The sequence below is a fragment of the Dermacentor silvarum genome, chromosome 5 (assembly GCF_013339745.2).
Source record: "Dermacentor silvarum isolate Dsil-2018 chromosome 5, BIME_Dsil_1.4, whole genome shotgun sequence".
NCBI lineage: Eukaryota > Metazoa > Arthropoda > Arachnida > Ixodida > Ixodidae > Dermacentor > Dermacentor silvarum.
The window spans coordinates 184,653,009-184,673,974 of record NC_051158.1 but is presented as its reverse complement, the minus strand read 5'-3'; the positions used below and the strand labels follow the sequence as shown (position 1 = coordinate 184,673,974).

The 20,966-nt window shown below is 56.1% G+C and overlaps 1 protein-coding gene across 1 annotated transcript in view; it reads left to right on the top strand.

The window, feature by feature from the left end:
• LOC119454634 (DNA excision repair protein ERCC-6) overlaps positions 1 to 20,966 on the top strand; it is a 339,000-nt gene that overhangs the window by 258,406 nt on the left and 59,628 nt on the right. Inside the window, exon 13 of the mRNA XM_049668141.1 lies at positions 2,498 to 2,685. Within this exon, the coding sequence (XP_049524098.1) occupies positions 2,498 to 2,685 (188 nt within the window). The remainder of the gene's footprint in view (positions 1 to 2,497; positions 2,686 to 20,966) is intronic.

Below are 20,966 nucleotides of genomic sequence, written 5' to 3'. Positions count from 1 at the left end.
TCGTCGCTGTTGTATTGTGGTAGTCAAAGATGCCTTCGTGGTGCAAGCGTGAGAACATGCCAAAATATATTCTACCGATCCTGTTGGGCGAAACTAAGCTTGCATTTGCAGAGACATTTTATGCAGCGAGCACACTACGTGTATGTCAGAACACTGCAGCAAATGCAATGAGACCTGTAGCAGAGCCCGCGCGCCCCACAAGCGTAGAAACGCTTGTCCTGCGCTCATCCGCACGTCTGCCCTTTACAATGGCGACAGAAGCGCAATGTTCAGAAACGGTTGTTGGCATTATGCAGGAGAATTATAGCCATCATTAAGACGATCAAATTACAGTGCAATCTCGATGATAAGATCACGGCTAATACGAATTTCCGGATGATACGAATTTTTCTGTGGTCCCGGCCGAGCCCCATTACTTTGTAACAGCTAGAGAACGGTTGTTACGAATCTATTTTCGACCCGCATCGGTTGATACGAATAAACGCCGCTCCACCGACGGCCGCAAAGGAGAACAGCGAGCACTCACACGCTTTCTCCCTTTCTCTTTTGGTGCGGAGGCGCGGACGTGGCGCCGGACAGCGCAGAGGCTGCGACTGGGCGCAAAGAGTTTGAAGCGGTGGCGGTTTTGTTGCTTTTGTGCTTTTCCTCCTTTTATGCCTGCCATCGGCCGGATGGAGTGGCTGCTGTGCTTTGGGCCGCGTTCTTTGTGTTTGCGCCATTTTGTCTAGTCGCAGCGAGCAATGTCTACCGAGATAGATCTCGGCTAATTCGTGCGGCCGTACGCCGAGGCGCCCTATTCTGTCGTCTCAGAATAGGACACACGTACGGCACCCTACAATTTTTTGCTCACTGGTGATGAACCACCAACCTGTGGTAGATGTGGTGAGAGGCTAACCGTCCTCCACGTCCTGCTGGAGTGTCGGGAAGCCGAAACGGAGAGAAGAAAATATTTTCCTGTAGCATACCGCTATCATATCCCTCTTCATCCCATGATGTTTATTGGTGAAGAACCACTTTTTAACGCCAAAGCAATCCTCGGCTTTTTGAACGATGTTGTGCTACATGTTATTAGCCCAACCAATTCGTAGCGCATCCTCTCTCTAGAGAATGCCGCTGTGATAGTTTTTTATAGCACATGCCTCCAGGCCCTTGTGGTTCAAGGGCTCTGTTTAGGCAGTAGTGCTTCCTGCCAATTACTGCATCTTAAATATTTTAAATATAGTATCGTTCTTTCTCAATGCATCCTTCATTTCATAGTACACCTCACATTGCCATGATCTTAGTACATTTATATTTTACGCACTTTACAGCGATAATTTTTAGGCCCCTTTACAGCCACGTTTCATCTACTGCCCAGAATTCACCGCTCCACTGCACACTCACAAACACTGGCATGGCGCTCTTTGGCCATAACTGGCCCTTGCGCCATAAAACACCACAGATCATCATCACGCCAAGGCGCGGGAGCCTCCGTTGGCGCGTCTTACGTCGACTGCGTTATCGGTGCTGATGGCACAGGGCGATTGTCGGTTTCACTGCCGCAGTCACATAGTGAAAGATAGCGTGGCACGTAATCTACGGTGCAAGGTAGCGCAGCACGTTCAGTCGGGCGCTCCTCCGCTTCTCCCGCTGATCACCATATTTTTCTTGCCATAGGAGGCTTGCGCTTCCGTATTCCGAAGGCATGCTTCGTTCGAAATTTCTTCTCCAACGAGCGACGATCCATCACTAACCTGGGAGCTCTCAATAATCCGAATTCTGCGTGTCAAGTGAAGATGCCGGCGTGGTTTACGAAGCAGACAACTGCGGTTGCCATCTTGCCCCTGTCACAGCAGCAACCAGTGGAGAGACGCATTTCAGCACGGCAGCCAGTCGGAAGCCCGCTTTCATTGGAGGGCCCGTGTGACTACCTATCGCAGACCTGTGCTTCTTTTGTGTTTGTGTGTTTGTTACAAGATGGCGACTACGGACGAATTGAGAAGCGGAAGGCGAAACTTTGAGCTTTTGAACGATACCAAGATGGCGGCGCTCGGTGGCGGGAAATACGAGATATGTCTCCGTGAACTGTGGTGATTTTGTGCGATTTAAAGCTGTTTTCTCACCCTGCGCACTGACGAATTAATCTTTTTCGGGCACTTTTAGTGCGTTTTCAGCCAAACCATTTTGATACAGCGTAGATTAGGCGTTGCAGATACCGAAACGCGTGGTTTTCAAAAATTTATTTTTTTGCAATTTTCGCAATCTGATCCCCACATCCCCCCTTAATTTGGCTAGTTTTAATTGCGTTTCGATGATACAAATTTCGGCTAATACGAATATTTTTTGTGACCCCGTGAGATTCGTATCATCGTGATTCCACTGTATACAAAATATTCTACACAATGTAAGCAGCTACACAACATTTTCTGTGAAATGCACTCTGGTTTTTGGCATGCTGTACAACTAGTGAGGAATTTTTCGTCTGTGGTCTCAACTGAGTGAAGAAATTGTTGTGCAGGTGCTGTTCTGCCGCTTCACGGACCATCAACGGGAGCTGTACCAGCAGTACCTTGATTCAGCTGATGTTGCCAGCATCCTGGTTGGAAAGCTTCAGGTATACGCCTTTATCCGTGTGCACTGTTGTGTCACCACATCATTGCATGGCATCATTGCAAAGCATGCGAGCTGGCTAGTTCCATTACTTCAGTCGAACCAACTTATAAGTTCCGAGATATAATCGGTGAATTTCACGGCATTTACGATGCTGCCTATTGAAACTGTTTCCAGGTATAACCAGGGTGCATACAGGTCCTTGAAATCCTTGAAAACCCTTGATCTTGAAATTGAAAAGTGCGTTTTGGAGGCCCTTGAAAATCCAGGAATTTTTTTCTTTCCTGGAAAATCCTTGAATTTCATGAGCAATGCACTCTGATATCGACATTGCGACCTCCTTTCTGTGGTAGATCGGCGTCGAACTCCTCATTTCAGAAACAATACGACGGTGCGAGTGCACATGTTTCCGTTTTGCAGGCATGCGTGAAAAAAAATAAAAGGCTTCACCGCATCAAACCGCGAATTGTGGGTTCTTGGTGTCTCACAGGAGACCAACCACCGCGGGTTCGAGCTTAGCGAGCCACAGGGCCGCGTCAGCCGTCGCCTCCAGCACCGCTCGCGCGCGAGCTCAGAGGCCGCAAGGGGCTACCGCGCGACGCACGCAAAAACACAATAAGGCCCTGAGTTGACGGAAACCGTTTACTGAAACCGTCGGCACCAGCACTGCACAAACGCCTGCGCAGAGGGGAGCCTAAGGGGTCCCGCACCAGGGCGAAAATACAATAACAGGCGCCTATAGCACGTCGTGGCGAGAGCACAGACTCAAGCTGGGACATGCCGCTAGGAAAAGTCCCGGCTGCTATGCTACTTGCTCTGGCAATAACCAATGGGTCAACTCGCGAGAGCACGGGCAATATCCTTCGGCTTAGGCTTTCGGCAAGTGCGGCTCGGCGGGGTACGACCTCGCGCGAGCACTAATGGCACCGCTCGTCGGCTTAGCGTCGGGAAAGGATCAGCACAAAGTACGCGCTCCCCACACGGGCAAAGGCACCGTGCGCGAGCTCAGTCCTAGTCACAAAGGTGTCGGCGGACGAGAGGAAAGCATGAACGTACCGTGCGCTGGTCCCGGAGAGAAGTCCCGAGGCACGCTCTACCGCTAGCAGCCGACAACCGGCCGCGTAGTGACGTCAGCGCCCCGCCCTCACCGCCAACCGCCGCGTGCGCAGCGCCACCGCGGGAACCGGTTAGGCGGCGCGGGCGGAGAAGGAGGCCAGCGGGGAACGATGGCGAGGGATGGCAGAGCCCGCGCAATGGCACCGGCGCGTCCCTCAATCCCCACATCCTCCTCTCCTTAAATGCCCCCCTACCAGCCTGGCGAAACAGCTAGTAGGGGCTTATGCACCAAAGACAATTGAGTCTTTCATGCACAAGCTAAATGCTAACCTCAGCCCAGCAAGTACTCTTAAAACACCGCGTTCCGACATATAAAAAAAAAAACACTTTCATGCACTACAATAATAATAATTATATACAAGGATCGTGGAAAAAAAAATTAGACTGCTACGCTCTATAATACAAAAAAAAAATGCCACGAGAGGGGGAAGAAATATTAACAAAAATAGTCGGCCGCTGGCGCGGGACAGTGTCCAAGGTGCGAAGGGGAAACGGCGCGTAAAGTTCTGTGGCTAGGGGCGGTGGCCGAAGACGTAGGAGTCTCGAGGGCAGTCTTGATAGCAGGAACGGGCTCACCATTGGTAGATCGGAGTTGTTGCTTTCGTGGTGGTGGCGATCCCGAACTCCAGCCGGATGGGGCAGGACACTGCCGGGTCAGCTGGCCACGCCGCCGGAGCCAAGATGAAAGGGGCAGCCACAACCGTGGCTGCAAGGTGTTTGCACAGCGGTGGCGACCGCAGAGAGCCGGGCTCTCGGTCTGTCGTCAGAGGGTCAGTGACCCCGTCCGCCTTCAGTGTCCACGACGATCCGATGCTGCAGTTGGTGCGACTTCTGGTTGCTTCGAAGAGCAACAGCCACCACGCACGCACGCGCACGCACACACACTCCTTGCGGTTTTCTCCAAGCTGCGCAACACTCCCAAACACCGCCATGCTCATCGCCGTACACAACGCGCCGCGCCATAGAAGGCGCAAAGCATCCTTCGTCCCCCTCACACCGACGAGTCAATGGGACCATTGTCCACCACCGGGCCTGACGACCGCGCAAATCAACAACCCCCTTCTCGGCAAAGAAAAAAAAGGAAAAAGAAAAGAAAAGAAAAATCTTCACCATCTACGTAGAAGAAAAAAAACACGTAATGAATTAAACTATAAGGCTGTACACGCGAAAATTAAACACACTTTCAAAAAAACAAAAACAAATACACTCAGCGTGCGTACTTAAAAAAATGGGGAAAAAATGCACACTGTTAAAACACTACATAAACACACTTGCAATACGCTGGGCTGGGACTAGCTTCTTTTCGTGCACTGGCTGCAAAGAAGCTAGCCTACTGAGGCTACGCATTTTACTGAGGGCCTTCGGTTGCGGAAAAGTCCGTCGTCCGGCGCGAAATCACACAGGTGACCGCTTCCTCAGATTGTACCGGTGCGTGGTCCGAATGCGGTCCGTTGCTCCGGGTGTGCCCCGTTGCTTGCGCGCAATGCCACTGGGCACTGGCGCAAGCTCGTCGGACCGTGACGCAAAGGCCTTCAGGTTGGCGATATGGGCACGGCTGAGTTTTCCCGAAGAGGGATCCTTCAGCAAGTACGCGAGTGGAGACCAAACTTTCTCCACTCGGTACGGACCAAGCCACTTAGGAGCGAGCGAGGCTGAGAACCCCTTGGTCGCATCGCTAAGAGCGTGGTTGCGCTTCAGGACGAGATCACCTACCTTAAATGAAAGATGGCGATGCTTCCGGTCGTATTGAGCCTTCTGCTGGGCCCTGGCCGACGCCAAACTCTGCCTTGCTCTACAGAGAGCCCGACAAAGCCTGTCCTGAAGTGCTGAAGCGTAAGCAGGACAGTCTGCCGGCGCTTCCTCGTCCCCGAGCTGGCATTGCATGACACTGGTCACCGGATTAGCCAACTCCCTTCCAAAATTGAGGAAGGCGGGTGAGCGATTCTTGGAGGTTCGGACTGCGAACGCGAGCTCACTCAAGTGGTCTGCCCAATCCTTTTGACATTCGGCAAAGACCGCTAACATTGGTTTAAGAGTTCTATTGAGTCTCTCCGTCAAATTGGACTGGGGATGGTAGGGCGAAGTGGTGCAGTGATTAATTCCCAGGGAACGGCACGTAGCACCAAACACCCGAGCGGTGAAATAGGACGCATTGTCCGTAATGAGTCTTTTCGGAAAGCCGAACCGACAAAACACTTCCTGTAGCCTTTCCAGCACCGCTCGCGCTGTCACTTTACGAAGCGGAAACAGTTCCACCCATTTAGAAAAATGATCAACAACTACCATCAGGTGTGTGAATCCCTGCTTGCTCCTGGGGAAAGGCCCCATAAGATCGCAGGTGGCCACTTGCCACGGACGCTCACTGTCGATTGGTTTCATCAGTCCGGGCGGCTTGCCAGCCCTTGATTTCACCATTTGACAGACGTGGCAGGAACGGCAATAGCGAAAAATGTCACGCTTTATGCCAGGCCAGGTCACAGTTTGGCTTAGTTTCGCAAAAACTTTAGAGCCACTCAAATGACCGGCCAAGGGTTCGTCATGAGAACATCGCAACAGTGCGCTTCTCAGACTTTTGGGGATAACCACCTTAAACGGGTCCACAGCGTCATCATCGGTGGCTATGTATTTCAGCAGGAGCCCATCATGATCCAGCAAATATAAATCCGCGGGGGACTCAGCGACACACGCTGTTTCCGGCCCCCCTGCGCCCGCCGCACTACCAGCAGCGTCTCGGCGCTCCGTCTCCCTGAGACTGTCGCTCACTCCGCGACAAAACGGATCAATTTGCTGGGCCTTCAGTAGCTCTTGCCTGCTGAAAGCGATTCCAATTCTCCCAAAGGGGAGGTTGGTCTCGTCCCCACTCAAGACTGCAGCCATCGGCGTCATGGGTTCGCTTTCGAGAAGCTCCGCCGCACGCACGCTTTCCGGCGCGCTGCTTGCCTGGAGCGCGGAGAAACAGGTTTGCCCGCTTGCGGACTCGCCTCTCTCTCCGCTCGTTTCGCCCCCAACGCTAGCTGGCGCTAAGGCACCGGCAGCGGCTGTTGCACCTGGAGAAAAGCTCTGGGTGGACAATGGGGCACGAGATAGCGCGTCAGCTACCACGTTAGCACTTAGACGTAGTGCCTCTTCGTGCCGTGTCGCTCTATCCCACTGGGGATTGTGAGTCGACAAGCGCATAGCGCAGGGGCTTGCCCCTGAATTCTGCGCGCGACACGGTTCGTGCCGTGCCTCTCGATCCCAAAGGGGACCATGAGCGGGCGAGCGCGAAGCTCGGGGGCTTGCCCCTGAACTCGGCGCGCGACACGACTCGGATGCCTCATTTGCACAGGCAGAATCGGACGCCGGCGGGCTGATGAACGGCTTTAGCAACGTGAACTGACCGTCGCGATAGCCGCCATTCGCAATGTCCACAACGATCCCAGTTTTAAGGAGAAAGTCCCTGCCGAGAATCACAGGAACACTGAGCCCTGGGAGATGAACGAAACGCGTGCGTCTCATTCGCTCTCCCCACCTGACAGTCAGCCTTGCGGCGCCAGCCGAATGGGCTACGCCTTTCGCAAGATTGAATGTTGTTCGGCAGTCCCGCAAGCGCACTGCGTGCTTTTGCAAGTGGGACAAAACCTGTTCGCCGAACAACGAAGCACTTGTGCCCGTGTCCAGCAGCGCCGAAAATTCGCGGCCGGCAATGGTCACCGGAATAAACGGCGCGTGCGTACCAGCAACACAACCTGCTCGGTACGCCGAGGGAACAAGCAAAGGTTCGGTCACTCGTGCCTTCGCGAGCGACCTGCTATCCCGTTTCCCGGCCTCCCAGGAGACCGGGGCGCGGTGCAATCCCTTGCAATGTGCCCTCGTTGTTGGCAGCGAAAACAGCTTACTCCGCCGCGGTATCTTTCCCGAGGCGGAGCAGCCTCCGCTCCCTGCCGGGGTCGGCTCGCCGCTTGGCCAATGGGCCGATAACGAGCGTTTCCCTCCGCGATGCGCTGGGTCGAAAAGCGTCCCTGCGCATGCGTTTCGGTCGGTGGCGCAGCACAGGCTGCCCGCTTCCCGTGCGTGTAGGGGTCGAGAGCGCGCGCTCTCAGCTCCCAAACACATCCGCTTGCAGCCGCAAAGGCAGCTTGGCCGGGTTGTTGCCGTTGGGGAAAGGGCTCAGGCCCTCTCCACGCGCAGCTCGGCTCAAGGGCCTCGCTGGCGGGCGGCGGTGGGCGATAAGCGCGCGCGGCGATAATGTCGCCTTGAATGCGCTTTGCCTCGGCGGCTAATTCCTCCAGATTTCGGAAGCGGCCGCCGCGCAGGTACGCCGAAAAGGTCGGATGTGCCTGCCTGATCACCCGTTCGACGCGTTCCTCGTTCGAGGCATTGGGCTCGGCGACTAAGAAAAGGTCTTCCATCACCCGTACGTACTCCTGAAGCGACTCATCAGGAGCCTGTGTACCTAGCCCAAGCTCTCGCCGCATCCTACTCTCGTAGTCAGCGGGTAGGAATTCACGCAGGAATGCCGCGCGGAACTCCTCGAGGGTTGTTGCACGGTGTCCGGAAAGCCTGTACCACCTAGCCGCCGAGTCAGTGAGTGCAACAGAGACGACGCGTCTGAGTACATCCTGATCGTTCAAACCCAGAGCTCTCTGGTAGCGTGCGAGGGAGTAACAGTAGTCCCTGGCACTGAGCAGGTCACCGTATCCGCTGTAGGTCGGGACTGCCAACCGTACAGCGGGGTGAGCGCATTTCGGAACAGCCGACAGCGTTTTAACTGCCCCAGAGAGCGCCTGGATCATTTCGGCGGCGTTATGCAACAGCGTCTGTGCGCCTGCTCCAAAGGGAGCCGTTGGCGCGTTAGCGGCGCGATCGAGCAAGGATGAACTGACGTCCAGCTCGATCAGTGGCGCGGTTTCCACAGGGATACCGGCCGGCACACCGCCGTCCCCAGAGCAAAAAGGGCTCCTAGCGGGGTGCACCTGCTGTCGTTCACAGCTGCCACTTGAGGCAGCTATACGTGAATTGCTTAGGCCGCTTGCAGCCAGCATTGACAAAACAGGCGCGTGCTCGATCGGTGTGCCACTGGGCGCCACCGAATGTACTCCAAAGAGAGACGTATGAGCGGAATTCGTGGTCGCCGTGATTGAAGGTTCCCCACAGGGGGCCGCGGCATACCACTGGTTTTGGCTGTTCAATTGAGAAGCAGCCAGCGTTGACAAAACAGGCGCGTGCTCGATTGGTGTGCCACTGGGCGCCCCCGAGTTTACTCCAGAGGGAGACGTATGAGCGGAATTCGTGGTCGCCGTGATTGAAGGTTCCCCACAGGGGGCCGCGGCATACCACTGGTTTTGGCTGTTCAATTGAGAAGCAGCCAGTGTCGATACAACAGGTGTGTGCTCGATCGGTGTGCCACTGGGCGCCACCGAGTGTACTCCAAAGGGAGACGTATGAGTGGAATTCGTGGTCGCCGTGATTGAAGGTTCCCCACAGGGGGCCGCGGCATACCACTGGTTTTGGCTGTTCAATTGAGAAGCAGCCAGTGTCGATACAACAGGTGTGTGCTCGATCGCTGTGCCACTGGGCGCCACCGAGTGTACTCCAAAGGGAGACGTATGAGCGGAATTCGTGGTCGCCGTGATTGAAGGTTCCCCACAGGGGGCCGCGGCATACCACTGGTTTTGGCTGTTCAATTGAGAAGTAGCCAGTGTCGATACAACACGTGTGTGCTCGATCGGTGTGCCACTGGGCGCCACCGAGTGTACTCCAAAGGGAGACGTATGAGCGGAATTCGTGGTCGCCGTGATTGAAGGTTCCCCACAGGGGGCCGCGGCATACCACTGGTTTTGGCTGTTCAATTGAGAAGCAGCCAGTGTCGATACAACAGGTGTGTGCTCGATCGGTGTGCCACTGGGCGCCACCGAGTGTACTCCAAAGGGAGTATGAGCGGAATTCGTGGTCGCCGTGATTGAAGGTTCCCCACAGGGGGCCGCGGCATACCACTGGTTTTGGCTGTTCAATTGAGAAGCAGCCAGTGTCGATACAACAGGTGTGTGCTCGATCGGTGTGCCACTGGGCGCCACCGAGTGTACTCCTAAGGGAGACGTATGAGCGGAATTCGTGGTCGCCGTGATTGAAGGTTCCCCACAGGGGGCCGCGGCATACCACTGGTTTTGGCTGTTCATTTGAGAAGTAGCCAGTGTCGATACAACACGTGTGTGCTCGATCGGTGTGCCACTGGGCGCCACCGAGTGTACTCCAAAGGGAGACGTATGAGCGGAATTCGTGGTCGCCGTGATTGAAGGTTCCCCACAGGGGGCCACGGCATACCACTGGTTTTGGCTGTTCAATTGAGAAGCAGCCAACGGGCAAAAGTCGGAGAGGGCTAAGGCCCCATTTCCGCGCTGCGCTCCGTTTACTCCCGAAGGAGTCAATGATCGGGAGCGCTGCGACATCGCACTGCTTGGCATTCCAAAGGGAGCCGTGGCAGACGAATGTGCCCGTGTGCACTGTTCGGAGAGGGCTCTGGCCCCGTTTTCAAACAACGCTACTGCTCCAAAGGGAGCTGGTACGTAGTGCCTCACGTTGCCGTCCCCACAGGGGGTCGTTACAAGCGAGGGTGCAGGAGTGCGCTGCTCAAGGGGGGCCCTGGCCCCGTTCTCGAGCAACGCGGCGTCTGCTAGCACTAACAAAGGACAAAGGTCACTACGCCTAGCAGACATAACGCGGCGAGTCCAATTCGCTAAGGCGTATTGACTCGGCTAAGCACAGACAAAGGCTTAATGAGCCTTTGAATCCGCGTTGGGCGCCAGTGTGGGTTCTTGGTGTCTCATAGGAGACCAACCACCGCGGGTTCGAGCTTAGCGAGCCACAGGGCCGCGTCAGCCGTCGCCTCCAGCACCGCTCGCGCGCGAGCTGAGAGGCCGCAAGGAGCTACCGAGCGACGCACGCAAAAACACAATAAGGCCCTGAGTTGACGGAAACCGTTTACTGAAACCGTCGGCACCAGCACTGCACAAACGCCCGTGCGGAGGGGAGCCAAAGGGGTCCCGCACCAGGGCGAAAATACAATAACAGGCGCCTATAGCACGTCGCGGCGAGAGCACAGGCTCAAGCTGGGACACGCCGCTAGGAAAAGTCCCGGCGGCTATGCTACTTGCTCTGGCAATAACCAATGGGTCAACTCGCGAGAGCACGGGCAATATCCTTCGGCTTAGGCTTTCGGAAGTGCGGCTCGGCGGGGTACGACCTCGCGCGAGCACTAATGGCACCGCTCGTCGGCTTAGCGTCGGGAAAGGATCAGCACAAAGTACGCGCTCCCCGCACGGGCAAAGGCACCGTGCGCGAGCTCAGTCCTAGTCACAAAGGTGTCGGCGGACGAGAGGAAAGCATGAACGTACCGTGCGCTGGTCCCGGAGAGAAGTCCCGAGGCACGCTCTACCGCTAGCAGCCAACAACCGGCCGCGTAGTGACGTCAGCGCCCCGCCCTCACCGCCAACCGCCGCGTGCGCAGCGCCACCGCGGGAACCGGTTAGGCGGCGCGGGCGGAGAAGGAGGCCAGCGGGGAACGATGGCGAGGGATGGCAGAGCCCGCCCAATGGCACCGGCACCTCCCTCAATCCCCACAGAATGGAGCGAGAGACCAGTGCTGGCTCGGTTGGCAGTACTTTCCTCACCCTATCGTTTGTTTCACTTCTCGCCCGTCGGTCTGCCTTGTCCCACTTTCACTCTGGCGCACAAGGTGAAGCTAAAGAGATCTATAGTGGAGCAACTTTGCCACTGATGCTCAGTTCCCTTGGGTGGAGGTTTGTGTGACGTTTTTTGTCACCGATCTCGGGGGCGTGCGGGTGTTGTGGGGGAGCACACGCTGCCACCTTCTCCCGCGGGTGCTCGCCCGTCGCCGGCGCACGGAGCGCCCGCGACAGCAGCCGGGTGGACATCTCGTGCGCGCACACCGCGCGCTGCGGGAGCCGGGCGAACACGGGAGAAATGCACTTTGCCCTCTCCCGGTTCTCGCTCGCCTCTCGCGACGCGCGTGCCGCGCGGGAAGAGGGAAAGCATCCGGCGGGCGAGGAGGACACTCCCCTCGCGGAAAGGCAAAAAGGCATAAAAGAGCGCGACCGAGAGACCCCCGCTCTCTCTGACCTCGCTTGACCTTCTGCCTGGACGGATTTTTACCTGCTGAAAGCCGTGAGTGACCTCGTTCGCGTGACTACCACACGCGACGAGGCAAGCCTATTTTATTAGTTGTTATACAGAGCGGACTTCCCTCTACAAGTGTGTTTTATTGCTGACAGCAATAAACGTTGTTGAGTTGACTCGCTGGTTGCCTTATTCGCCCGAACCCTACGTAGCTGCGATTACACGCGCTACGGGTTGGGGAAGACCCCCACACTTGGCGCTACCAACGTGGTTCGAATTCGGCAACACGGCGAGTTTTCTTTTCTGTTTTTTGGAGCTGGGACTACTGAAGTTGCAGTAAACAATGGCGACGGGCTTGTCTGACTTTCCAGATTTGTTCATGTTGTCGGAGGTCGCGGCAGATAATCAGAGGCCTAGTGCTAACGCGGCGGCAGCTTCCGAACAAACCGGTAGCTTTGATTTTGAGTGTTTCACGTGGAACAGTCGGGATCGCGGAAACGCCACGTTGGCAGGGTTTAGGCCTGAGAGTAGGCCTAACACGCCTAACACCTCGCCGCGTCGTCCCGCGGACTCAGAGCCACCTATGCCTCTAAATAGTTCGACGCAAGCTGCGGATGCGTCCGAACCTTCGGGCGGTAGTATTCCGTCAAGCGAAATAATGCTGCAGAATGCGCTGCAAGTCATGCAGAGCTTAGCCGGCGCCCTGCAGAACACCATGCGGGCCCCGTCGCAGAGCGAGCGACCACGAATTAAGGTAGACATGCCTACCTATAGTGGGTACCACGATCGCACTAGTGCAAACGAGTACCTCGACCGTCTGCAGTATTATCAGCAAGCAACAGGGCTTTCAGACGCCGAACTTCTCGCGCGCGTGGTCCCTGCTTCACTGACTGAACAGGCGGCTCGTTGGTTCCGACTGGCCGGACACAGAGCCCGCACAGTAGAAGAGTTCCGCGCGAACTTCCGCGAGGAATTTCTTCCGGCCAACTACGAGTGGCGTTTGAGGAGAGAGTTGGAGTTGCGTACCCAGCATCCGGACGAGTCCCTGCTGGAGTATGTTCGAGCGATGGACGAACTTTATCGTCTCGCAAGCCCTCTCGCCACCGACGCCGATAAAGTCGAGCGCGTCACACGGCAAGCGCACCCGACTTTCGCGGCCTACTTCAGGGGATGTAGGTACCGAGACTTAGACGAGCTCGCCACCGAAGCAAAGCGCATCCAAGGGGACATCCTCGCGGCGCGAGCATACCGTCCGCCTCCACCCGCCGCGCTGTCACTCGAGCCTCGCTGCGCGTGGAACGGCGGCGGGATCGCTTCACATTCCCCGAGGGTCGACGCGTCGGCATCGTTCGCCGACGAGCAGGTCCAGCGTGGTTGGGAATTATCAGACCGCGCCTTGGACCCGTACGCCTACGCGCTGAAAACAGCACAGCATAACGCGGCACGCAGTGCGCCGCGGCAGGAACTTGCGACTAATGCGAGAACAGAGGAGCGGCACATGCCGACCACCGAGCGTGGAAGCTACGGCCCGCCGGATTGGAGCGACGGGCGCCCACGCCACCGAGGCTTTGGTGGCCGTTGCTACCAATGCGGCGGACTGGGGCACATCGCCCGTGACTGCGCAAGCACGCCGGGCCAAGGTCGAGCACGTGGTTCGGGAAACGGGCGAGGCCGCCGGTGATCCACCTTGGGTCCCGGGCGGCGATCTCGAACACAACTGGAGATTTCGATGTACTTGCGCCTTTGGCTTGTCGCGTAGGAGATGTCGCGGACTCGCAGGCGCCATTCATCGAGCTAACGATAGCCCGAAAGAAGTTTGCCGCATTATTGGATACTGGGGCAAGCGCTTCTTTATTTGGTGACGAGGTGTTGCAGCATCTCCGCGAGAACAATATCCGCTTAAGAGATAGTGACATCACTTTCCGCCTTGCTTCTGGCACAGCACAATCGAGCGGTGCAGCTAGACTAGTTATTCGCTGGGAGAGACGCGTCAGGCGACAACGCCTCGTACATCTTCCGGTCTGTCAGTGCCTGTTATTTTAGGTCGAGACTTTCTCGCCAAGTCGGGTATTTTGATAGACATCGCCAGCGGAGGTTACCGAGAGAACGGAACGGGTGTTTTGAAGCGTTTCGCAAAAGCGCCCGTGCCTGCGGCGACACGCCAGTCTCCGGGGGCGGCGCGAGCGGGCCACACCCAGCCGCAGCCGAGCGAGCAAACCGTGATCGGTAAAGACGATCAAAGCAACGGAGAGACGGTGGCACAACATTGTGCCGCGACGTTGCAAGGGGCAGCGCACCCACTTTTGTCAGAGGTCAACAGCCTGCCGGAGAGAGAAAGGGCACGACTGTCGTCGCTGTTGTACGAATACGACGCGATTTTCACGGACCGGCCGGGCCTCACTACGTTAGTCAGGCACAGGATAGACACGGGTGACGCTGCGCCGTGGAAATGTAATCCTCGGCCGATAAGCTTGACTAAACGGAAAGCACTTGACAGCGCCTTAGACGAACTCATCGACACAGGCGTTGTGGAAAGGTCGAACAGCCCATGGGGCTTCCCGGTAGTTCTAGTCCCGAAGAAGGACGATACTTATCGCCTTTGTGTAGACTACCGCAGGCTGAATGAGGTTACGAAGAAGGATGCGTACCCTCTACCCTCCATTTCCTCTTTAGTATCTAACCTAGGCGGGGCGAAGTACTTTACGACGCTCGATGCTAGTCGGGGATATTTTCAGGTCGAAATGGACGAGCGGACAAAGAGAAAACCGCTTTCACTTGTCACCGCGGGCTCTTTCAGTTCAAAAGAATGTCTTTTGGCTTAGTCGGAGCTCCCGCTACTTATCAGAGGTTGATGGACCGAGTTCTAGGAGATGCGAAGTGGCAACATGCTCTCGCATATCTCGACGACATAGTGGTTTATTCGAAAACATTCGACGAGCACTTGCGACACTTGAGAGACGTCCTAGACAGGCTGAGGTCCGCGGGTATCACGTTGAACCCGAGTAAAGCTCAGATAGCTGCGAACAGAATAACGCTGTTGGGATTCACGTTGGACAACGGCCGCATTCTGCCGAGTGAGGATAAGCTCGAGGCTATACTGAGCTACCCGTCGCCGAAAGATATCGGCGAACTGAGACGCTTTCTGGGATTGGTGAACTTTTATCGCCAATTCATTCCAGACTGCGCGGCAGTGCAAGCGCCTTTAACGAAGCTCTTGAGGAAAGACGAGCGTTGGACTTGGGGTCCAGAGCAGGAGGCGGCACTGCGCGGCCTCACAAAGGTGCTCGCTGACACGGCAGAGTTGCAGCTGCCCGACTTGAACAGGGAGTTTGTGATTCAAACAGACGCAAGCGACCTGGGTCTAGGTGCAATTTTGCTTCAGGAGCACGGAGGCATTCTCCGACCGGTTGCGTTCGCGAGCCGTTCGTTGACGCCGGCGGAAAGGAACTACTCGGTGACAGAGAAGGAGTGTCTCGCGATAGTTTTCGCTCTGCGAAAGTTTGACTATTATGTCGACGGAGTGGCATTCACGATTGAGACTGACCACATGGCTCTCACTTGGTTGAGGCGCTTGAGTGAGCCGAGTGGTCGCCTGGCGCGTTGGGCACTGCTGCTGCAGCGTTACGACTTCACCGTGCGCTACCGCAAAGGAAAAAGCAATGCCGCAGCGGACGCACTTTCGCGAGCGCCAGTCCGAGGCGAGGGAGAAACCCTGGCCGTAGCCCGAGTAAGGGACGCGGAACAACCATCGGTCCTGGGCGAGAGCGTGAACCACGTAGATGTTGTCGGTTCCGCAGGAGTTGTCTTCAGCAGAAAGGAGCTGTTCGAGGCTCAGCAGAAGGATCCGTTTTGTCGAAAAGTGCTCGACGGGCTCCGAGAGCCGGGCGGCGCGGCCGCCGCGCACATGGAGGCAGCTGGTATTGCTGTCGGTGCGGAGCGCTCAGGAACAGCTGGTAATGCTGTGAGCGCGCTGGATTCCTATCTGCTGAATTCCGACGGCGTCCTGCTGAGGTATATTCCCTCCGAGAACGACACAAGTGAGGCGTTTAAGGTGGTGATACCGCGCGCGTTGAGAGGAGCATTGCTACGCTACTTTCATGACTCGTGCATTGCTGGGCACGCGAGCGGCCCCAAGACTTACGTTAAGTTGTGTCGCTTCGCTACCTGGCCAGGCATGAAACGGGACGTGATTCGCTACGCCCGATCGTGTCATGTGTGCCAAAGCGTGAAGCCCCGAGGCGGACGACCGCCCGGCTTCATGCAGCCTATCGACAGCCAGACTCCCTGGCAAATCGCGGCATGTGACATCATGGGACCGTATCCCACAACACCGAGCAGGAACAAATTCTTGCTGGTGGTCACGGATCACTTCAGTAAATGGGTAGAACTTTTCCCCCTACGAAAACTGACGGCACGGGTGATCATGGATAAGTTGATGGAGGTTTTTACCAGGTTTGGTTTTCCGGAACAGTTGATAACGGACAATGCGTCCTACTTCACTGCAAAGGTGTTCGTTGACTCATGCGCCGCACTTGGCATTAAGCATAAGAAAACGACAACCTACCATGCCCAGTCGAACCCCACTGAACGAGTCAATCGCAACATCAAGCACATGCTTGTCGCGTTCTCTGAAAGGCATAAGGACTGGGATACCTACCTTCCAGAGATCGGGTTTGCATTGCGATCGACAGTGAACCGCTCGACTGGGTATGCGCCTTCTTCTCTCAACCTGGGGAGAGAGCTGCCGAATCCGATGGATAGGGTTCTCGCGGATCGCAGCGGAATGCCAGTCGCGCCGTCAGCACGAGCTGAATACGCGACGCATCTACGTGCCAAGATGACGGAAGCTTTACATAAAGCACGCTGTAATCTTCGCACTGCAAGGGCACAGCAGAAGGCGCAGTACGACCGCTCGCATCGGAACGTCCACTACGAAGTGGGCGATCTGGTGCTTCGACGCCAGCATGTTCTCAGCGATGCTACCAAACAGTTCGCTGCCTCGCTGGCGCCGAAGTGGACCGGGCCGTATCTAGTGAGAGAGAAGGTTTCCTCGCTTGTTTACCGGCTCGAGAACAAGAAAGGAAAGCCGATCGGCGGACCGGTACACGTATGCGACCTGAAACGCTACGTGCCGCGTGATGAGCAGTGGGATGACGATCAGGCCCTCCCTCAACCGCGATCGGTGAGAGAGAGCAGTCAGAACAGAACGGCGAGCCCGCAGCCGCGCTACAATTTGCGTAGCAGGCGAAGGTAATCTGACTGCTAGTTGCGTAACCCGACGACTGCGAGGAACATTCGTAAGTCCGGGTGACGTTGCGTACCGCGTGAGCATACAGCCGCGCCGGGCTGGCACCTTGGTAGTTCCTGCCGGGGAAGCGAACGTCTAGTGACCATGGAGCGCCGAGTATGGATGACGAGTCGTCAAGGCCACGACGGGAATGTGGCGTGAACGCTCGACGCGTGGGTGTGCGGTTTCACCAAAGACTGCTGTGAGGGCCAGTGCGGTGATTATCCTGTGCTGCGACTCGAATTGGTGATGATGCTTGCGAACATTCCCTTCGCAACAGACGTCGATGGTGTCCCCGGATACGGCCAACTATGCTGCTGATCACAGTGCCGTTCCGTGCAGTTTGCTATGCAGTTGCTGATAATAATTTCCAGGAGCAGAGCAAGACGAGATACGGCCGTGCGAATTGCCTGCAGTACGCGCTGGAACAACTGACGCCCTTGCAGTACTGACGGCGCTACGCCGGCCTTGGAGCCGCACGAACCGCAATCCGGCGGCCGGCAGACGACCACCCCTCCAGCGCAGCCGACACCTAGGGCGCAGCACTGAGAGCCACCTTCGAGCCCCGACAACGATCCCGCCTCGCAAGCCCGAGCAGTGCAGCTGACCAGCCGCCTCCGAGTCGGCATCAAGTGTCCGCCAGCTGAGGGCTACATCACCACAACGCTTCCTCGGTCGCCAACCTCGGCGGGTACTCAGGCAAACGGACGTCCCTAGGTGCCAGCCTCAACGTACGGGGGCCTTCTTAAGGGGGGGAGGATGTGAGGGAGCACACGCTGCCACCTTCTCCCGCGGGTCGCTCGCCCGTCGCCGGCGCACGGAGCGCCCGCGACAGCAGCCGGGTGGACATCTCGTGCGCGCACACCGCGCGCTGCGGGAGCCGGGCGAACACGGGAGAAATGCACTTTGCCCTCTCCCGGTTCTCGCTCGCCTCTCGCGACGCGCGTGCCGCGCGGGAAGAGGGAAAGCATCCGGCGGGCGAGGAGGACACTCCCCTCGCGGAAAGGCAAAAAGGCATAAAAGAGCGCGACCGAGAGACCCCCGCTCTCTCTGACCTCGCTTGACCTTCTGCCTGGACGGATTTTTACCTGCTGAAAGCCGTGAGTGACCTCGTTCGCGTGACTACCACACGCGACGAGGCAAGCCTATTTTATTAGTTATTATACAGAGCGGACTTCCCTCTACAAGTGTGTTTTATTGCTGACAGCAATAAACGTTGTTGAGTTGACTCGCTGGTTGCCTTATTCTCCCGAACCCTACGTAGCTGCGATTACACGCGCTACGGGTTGGGGAAGACCCCCACAGTGTTAGAAGAGATGGAGAAGGAAGACTGATGGCGACACAGCAAAGAGATTTTTTAATAACACGCAACATCAAAACTAAAACTAAAAATCAAGCACACTAAAACATACTGCGGGAACAATACTAACAAAGATGCAAACTAAGTCTAATATATCAAACACAAGTTCTCATTTGCGCCTATGCATGTATGTAGCGTCTATCCTTCAAAGTCAGGCAACCCTGTCTTATTGCTGAGACTAACGCCTCCTATAAAGACAATGCCTGGAAAATGAACCGCGAAGTTGCTGCTCTACCCTCGGATTTTTCTCTCCCCCACCCGTAGGTAGGCGAGCGCCCCTGATGGGCGATCCTTGTAAACATGCCGGCGCGCGGTGGCCGGGAGCCGAGCAGCTGGCTTGTCGCGAGCAGACGACACCTTGCCAACCGCGCGTGGTCACCGCTGTTATATGCAGACGATGACACTCAAGTGGTTTCTTTATAGCTGTTTTGAGATCATGCGGATCACCTTACGGGGCTTTTTGTCGCTGGTAAGTTTTTTTTAGCACAAAAATTTGCTGGAGAGCTGCAAATTTCTGCGCGGCGTCAGCGGCGCTGAAACCTACGCCGGCGTTTTTTTTCCAGGGACGCCGGCAGACAGCGCGCTGCCGGTTGCTCCCGGCTACGCCATTGGCTACGCTGATGGTCTCACGTGACCAGGCCGTAGGTAGGTGAGCGCTCTCGCACGGCGCCAGGTCACAACACCCGGCAAAAGAGCGACGTTCCAGGAATTGTCTTTATAGGAGGCGTTGCTGAGACGCACGCCTGAAACGCTACAAAGAGTCACCTTGCTGCACCCGTCGTTGAATGTGTGTTCCGGCTTGTCGGCTCTTTTTCCCCAGCGGTCGGTGCTCTCGTTGATGGTGTAGTTAGTCGCCTTGTAGTCGTCACGTTGTCTCTTTATCGGTGGTGAGCTCGCCGGTACTTCGTCGGTGATGAGCTCGTCAGTAATACTTCCGTGACGGCGCTCGGCGTTGCTTAGGCCCACCTGGATAAGCCTAGCATCGGGATGCGTCGCAACTTCTTCATGAGTGCGACGTGGCGTCCCGCGGAGAATCGAACGTGCCGGTCTGCCGCAGAAGGGAGATCCTCTCTGGGGTGCCCGGTCCTGCCGTGAGAGGCTGCAGCCAGTCCAGGAGCCTCGCTCGAACTTGCCGAGGTCGACGGGCACACCTTGGACGGCCAACGTCACGGACTTAGCCAGATCCCCAAGTCTCCCGTCGCCAGAGCGGAGCTGGCGATGCGACCTTCCTGGCCCGGAGCCACGTCGATAATCCCCCGACAGCGCTGTTCATCCCCCGATCACGCCTCGGCTCACGCGCCTCTAGGGCTCGTGCCGTTCTGAACACCGTGCTTCACGTGCTCTTCTTCTTTTTCGCGCCGCAGGCGGCCTCTTACATATGACAGTTTGTTATAATATTATTTATGATAATATAAGTGCAATAACATTACCGTTTTCTGTTCTATCAGTCGCACCTTTGTATAAGACGCACCCCCCTCAAAACGGCAGTTTTTCCGAAAAAACAATAACAAGACGTGTATAAGACACACCTGTTCTTTCGGTAAGTGATTTTAAAAAGTCACAGTGACGTTTCACTCCATGAACGCGGGTCACGCGCAAGCGCATGGGGTGCCATATATTTCCACTCCAGGCGCATTTTTGCCATCGTGGTTGCCGCGATGTTCCGTATAAAGTCCAAGGGCGATAACATTGTCCCTGCTGCATGTGCGAGTGAAAACGTACGACAGTGAGCCGAATCGCGCAAAAGGGAGGAGAGCGGAAAGGCAGCCCGGGTGGGAGGGGGGGGGGGCTGCTTGTACTCTCGGTGCAACTGCATAGTTTGCGCAGCGGCGTGCACCGTATCTTGACGGCGATCTGCAGATGCGACGAATTCGGGGTCGGCCGACTCGCGGTCGGCCTGCCGCCGCCTGCGTTGCTGCTCTGTCCTTCTCGCACGGCGCTCGGGAACTCTATCTTGAGAAGAACGTACCCGCCATCTTGATAGCGCGCACAGAACCCGTAGCAATTAAGTAAGCCAGTGAGCTTCGCGTGGCCATAACAACGAATGTGATCTTGACAACAGTTTTTCCGGGAAAAAAACATACATAAGGTCGCACTGTTCTATAACACGCACCGCCGAAAAATTCTGAAAAAAAAAGCGTCTTATACACCAGAAAGTGTGGTAACTGGCACTGGATCAGGAAAATATGAAGCCGTGTGATTGAAAATTCATTCATCGCTCGCTAAGCTTCATTTAACCAGCCCATCAAAATTCAAGAATAAATGACTGCTCATCCTGCATTCGAAAAATAAGGTAACATATACAACAGTGCCAGAAAGTCGTCCCGGGACAAGTCATCAAAAAGCGAAGAGAAAACAAAATGCAATTTTGACCGAAAAGCAAAGCGAACTGAGAGCGATAAAGTTTTCGCATTGCGTTCGTGCTCCTTGCAGACGGTGACATGTTGGTGCAACTCAGTGGGCGAGGTCTCTTCAGCTGCACTTGAGGAATAATGCCCT